This window comes from Pundamilia nyererei, unplaced genomic scaffold (assembly GCF_000239375.1).
Source record: "Pundamilia nyererei isolate P.nyererei 1_Seehausen unplaced genomic scaffold, PunNye1.0 scaffold00304, whole genome shotgun sequence".
Lineage (NCBI taxonomy): Eukaryota > Metazoa > Chordata > Actinopteri > Cichliformes > Cichlidae > Pundamilia > Pundamilia nyererei.
In genome coordinates, this window is record NW_005187705.1 from 439306 (window position 1) to 444211 (window position 4906).

At 44.6% G+C, this 4906-nt stretch overlaps 1 protein-coding gene across 1 annotated transcript in view; it reads right to left on the reverse strand.

Annotated features, from left to right (window-relative positions):
• Positions 1-949: 949 nt before the first annotated feature.
• The window catches only part of LOC102211555 (neuronal acetylcholine receptor subunit alpha-10-like), a 16967-nt gene continuing 13010 nt past the window's right edge, over positions 950-4906 (reverse strand). Inside the window, exons 2-6 of the mRNA XM_005751241.1 lie at positions 4192-4337; positions 3943-4097; positions 3619-3865; positions 3260-3545; positions 950-1750 (exon numbers count right to left, since the gene is read on the reverse strand). Coding sequence (XP_005751298.1) covers positions 1050-1750; positions 3260-3545; positions 3619-3865; positions 3943-4097; positions 4192-4337 — 1535 coding nt within the window. The 3' untranslated portion in view covers positions 950-1049. The remainder of the gene's footprint in view (positions 1751-3259; positions 3546-3618; positions 3866-3942; positions 4098-4191; positions 4338-4906) is intronic.

Genomic DNA, 4906 nt, shown 5'->3' on the forward strand with positions numbered 1-4906 from the left:
AGAAAGGACAAATTGAACCTATTATTACTTCATCAAGGCTACAAAGTCAAGATCAGCTGCATCAAAGCACCGATACCAACTTACCCTCAGGAACAAAGGTGGTGGGGATGCTGTTCTGAGAGTCAGATAGCTCAATGAAAAGTATTAAGGCATGATGAATGGGTTCATAAATGCCTGAATGCTGAAATCTAGAGTGACCAATTCAGTGCTGGAATGCAAATGCAAACAGTCGCAAGCCTAAAACATCTGTGATCTGAAGATATGAGCACGATACAACTTAAATTAAGAAAAACAGCAGATCACTTATTTCTAGTCTTGTCAGCGTTAATCTCATTAAAATGACGTTAACGCCATAACCGCATTAATGCTGCAAATTTCCGTTAGCAAATTATCACGGATCACCCCGAGCGTGGGGCTGGACCGCGTCAACACATTAGCGCGGTTAGCTCGTTAATGCGTTAGCGCTATCCAGCCCCACGCACGGGGCGATCCGTGATAATTTGCTAACCATACTTGCCACGTTAATGCGGTCATGGTGTTACTGTAATTTTAACGCTGAGATTAACGCTTAGAGCTCTACTCATTTCATTTCATTCATCCTTCTCAACTAACGGCTCTGCAGACACCCATCTACACATCTAACTGGTAAATTTCATTTAGGCTGTCCACAGTTGCTGCATCATGCAAACCACTTTGCAACCCACCCTTGATTCTCCCTTCATGCTGTGTCCAACAGAGAGGTGTTTAGCTTCTCCAGCATTTGTTAGGATCTTTGTAAATAATTAGAAACTATTTTTTTCCCAATCATTTTACTTTCATCAGCCTTCAGAGTCTCTTTCAAATCCAAAGATAAGCATTTTAAATTCTGGTGGAAATGATTTTGAGGAAAGCTACCAGGTACCAGCTTACAAAAAAGTAAACTGACCCTTAAAACCATCATTCAGTTATTTTTTAGCTGTTTACGTGTGTCAGAAAAAAAGGAAGAAAAAAATGATTTAATCGTTAAACAAACAATTTTATCATCTCGTGAATTCTTAGGCTGAGCTCCATCAGACGGACTTTCCCAGGATGAGGATGCTCATGAAGAAGACCATGATGAAGAAGAGCCACATGAAGAAGCGATCCATGACCTTGGCGACCTTCCTCCACTCGCCGATGCGCAGCTGTGCTGCTCGCTGGTCCTGGTAGGAGTTGGCAATGTACTCAACATTCTTGCCCAGTTCCTGGTGCTGGCATAAACACTTCACCAAGATCTCCCTCCTGTTCCCCCCATCTCCACCGCCTCCCTCAACACCTACGCCTTTCTTTTCCTCTTCGTGCTCACCGCAGTTTGATTCCTCCCCTCGCACTACAGCAGCTCCTTTCTCCTGTGAGTGGTCAATGGTCACAAACAGATCCTCTTTCCAGTCTGTCTGGTTGGTTACTTCCTGCCCCGTCTTCAGAGGCTCCACCTCCACCTTTCCTCCCCACGCCTTCCCATTGACATCCCAATTTGCTCCTTTGGTGCTGCCGCCATTGGCTGATGAGCTGTCAGACCCCTCCTGTGATAAAGGTTCTTTCCTGGCGCCACCGAGGCAGTTCTCACCCACCTCGTACACGAAGCAGATGCGGGCGAGGTACTTGAGGATGAAGCGCTCGGCCCATTCAGGCACGGGACGAGCCTCCCCGCCACAGTGGTGGATGTTCATGATGAAGATGGTGAGCGCTGTTGATGCAGTGACCATGGTCATGGTGGCAATGTAGTACTTTCCTATAGAAATAAGACACCGAAAAGTCAGGTAGAGGTTGGTGACCCTTATTTGCTGTCCCTATAACTCCAAATCAAGCTTTAGTCTTAGTTGCAGTAAAAGCATACAGCTGGTGAATATAGGACACTCTGATTAACCCTGTGAAGTCTAAAGTGGGTGTGACTACAGACAGCGGCAGACGAGCAAACATTCCTCTTATACTTCTTTATTTACTGCAGAGGCACTTGGGTAGTTGCTGCATTTCTGCATTGAAGTCTCTGAAAATTGAAAGCTGAAAATCACAGTTAGAGTAAGATCCAAGCTGCTTTGCAACCCACCTCCATCCAAGCTCCACCTATCATTTTGATTGGGTCTGTATCTGAATCCTCTTTGTCAGTGGTCCTCTTGTCATTGATGCCAAGGCTCAGTGACTCAATGAGAGCTGCAAGCTGGAGGTTTTGAAAGGTCCTCAAATCCATCGACAACAACTGTGCCCCAGCAATCACTGAGATGTGCTACTTTTATCCAAATTACATACTTTAAAGGCATCTACAAAAGACTTCTGAAGTCAGTGAAGGTCATATCTGACTGTAAACAATCAATGAACACAATAGTGTAAATTAGACTTTATAAACTGGTCAGCATCAGGTGTTGTTGGGCAATCACCAGTATTTTCTGCTAATAGATTTAATACAAAAGATTACATCTTTCACGTAATCTAAAAACAGCCCCACCTTCTCCAGCTTCGATTTTAGACAGAGATCAGCGCGACGGTAAGCAAGAACATCCCTCAGTGAGATGTCCAGTAACCATTCGGAGACCTCAGAGTGATTTTCCGTTTCCTGTTGATTGACTCTTTGGTGACTCCTAAATCCCATTTAGTCTTCCCTTTAACCTGAACCTCATTGTAGGAGCCATTTTCATGTTTTGTGTATTATCTTATGTGTGGGACTAGTTTTCACTTTTTGTGTTTGTAAATGATTGTATTTAAGGTAGGAACATTTAATTAGGGTCAGGTTTAATTGGTTGAAGGGACCAAACAGTTTGTGACTGCTGGGATTTATTTTGGATATTAAGATGAACTGTGGAACAGCAAGTTCAAGCAATGATGAGCAATAAATGCTTAATCTAAACAACGCTGGAGCTATTGGAGTTTCTCCATACCACAAGTTTTCAGTCATATTAGTGACATCATGTCAACCCCGCCCATCAAACACCTCAGTGGCTTCAAACATAGGGTTAGCCTCTGCACTCTTTCTGCAGGGAAGCTCTGCTTGCCTAACACATTGGCATAACAGGAAAATCTCTTTGGATTACTCCGAGGATACACTCTAGGGACATCCCTAAGGCTGAAATGTGTCTGTCTGAGGTATCCGAAAGCACCCTCAAATATTAGTAACTTGTCAGATACAGTGTAGCCATGTAATATTTGCAGGAGGGATGATGAATATAAACATTACAATAATTCTGATTCATCATGAATGTTTTTTTTAAATACATAGATGTAAATAAAAGTCAGAGGCTGTTCTCACCTATCAGCGGGACGCTCTCAGAGGGTGGCATGCTCTCAGCTACGAGCAGCTGAAACACGGTGAGGGCCAGCAGCACTGTGACACCCAGAGAAACCTTTTCACCTGAATCCGCTGGCAGGTAAAAGCCCAGCGGAGCCAGAAAGGAGATCATCATGCAGGGAATGAGGAGGTTGAAGATGTAGAAGGAGGCCCGCCTCTTCAGGTGGAGGGAAAAGGTAATGTCTGGGTATGGCTCTGAGCAGCAGCCATACAAAATGACATTTTTCTTGGCTGGCATTCCCAGAACCTGGTTAGAGAAAATTTTGGGTTCATCAAAACATTCATTAAGGATGTACTAAACACATGACACCATTACTGACCTCCCACTCCACATTGGGGACAAAGTCGGTCAAGTCGGCGCTGTCCAGGGCATTGAACAAATCCATCTGGTTTCCGTTGTGAGTCCAGGAGCCAAAGGTTAGGTCACACTGCTGCAAATCGAAGGGGAAGAAGGCCACATCAACAGAGCAGGAGCTTTTGGTGATGGCTGGCTGGTCCCACATGACTTGGCCATCGTTACGAAGAACAACATTGGTCTCCATGGAGCTGGAAAACTCATCATCTGCACTATGATAGAAACAAGGAAGGAGTTTGAAAACATCAATAAATATCCTGAAGATCAGCCAGCAGGATGATACACCTACCTGTTATACAGAACAATATCGGGTCTCCAAACGTAGCTGCTGGGTATGCGGATGGTGTCAAGGCCATCATAGTCCTCCTTCTTCCATGTGAGAAAGGCATCCATCCATACCTGGCGGACCCACAGGTAGGTAGTCAGGATCTGGTTCCGCTCATCCTGGTGAAAATCCATGAAAACGGCAAGGTCACACCAGTACCTGCCTGACTAGATACAGCATAAAGAGCTGGATAGGCATTCAGGGTTTGATTACCATGTCAATGATCTGGGAGAGAGTGACCTGTAATGTGACATTGATGATGTAGTCGGTGTCCTCCACCGGCCGCAGAGCATTGGTGTAGTTGGTAAATAAGTCTTTCATCAGCTTCTGAGCGAAGCGCCCATGAGCAGCCCGGCAAACTGAGGATCAGAAAACAGATGACAAGCATAGTGCCGGGTCAGGCAGACCTCAAAGTCATTACCTGCAATCGCAACAGATCAACTGATGCACAACTGTTGTGCATTTACAGGCTGCTTTGCAACCCACCTCTACCTGCTGTGGCAGTCGCTCAGTGAAACTGGTCACAAAGAGGGTGCTGCACCAAAACCTTCCTTGCAATAGCATTGGTTCTAGCAGGTCAATGCAATTATCCATAGTTTGCATGGAAGATGCTGAGATGTGCCTAATTATTAGCTAGGTGCTAGCAAAAGCTATAGTGTGACATCAGATATAAACACAGAACATTTGCCCTCAGAGTAAAAGTTGTGCCTCACCTTTGCAGCCAACATGTTTCAGAACATGAGACACACTTTTACTCTGAAGACAGATGTTCTCTCTTTCACTTTTCACAGCTGCTGAATGTTTGCAGGCAAGTTCCTCCATAAAAGCTATTGGTACCTGGTACTGGTTAATGTGATCACTTTCAAGGACCAAATACTTCAGGCTAATGGAGTGTGAAGCGTATTTACGCTTTTTTTTTTTTTTTTTT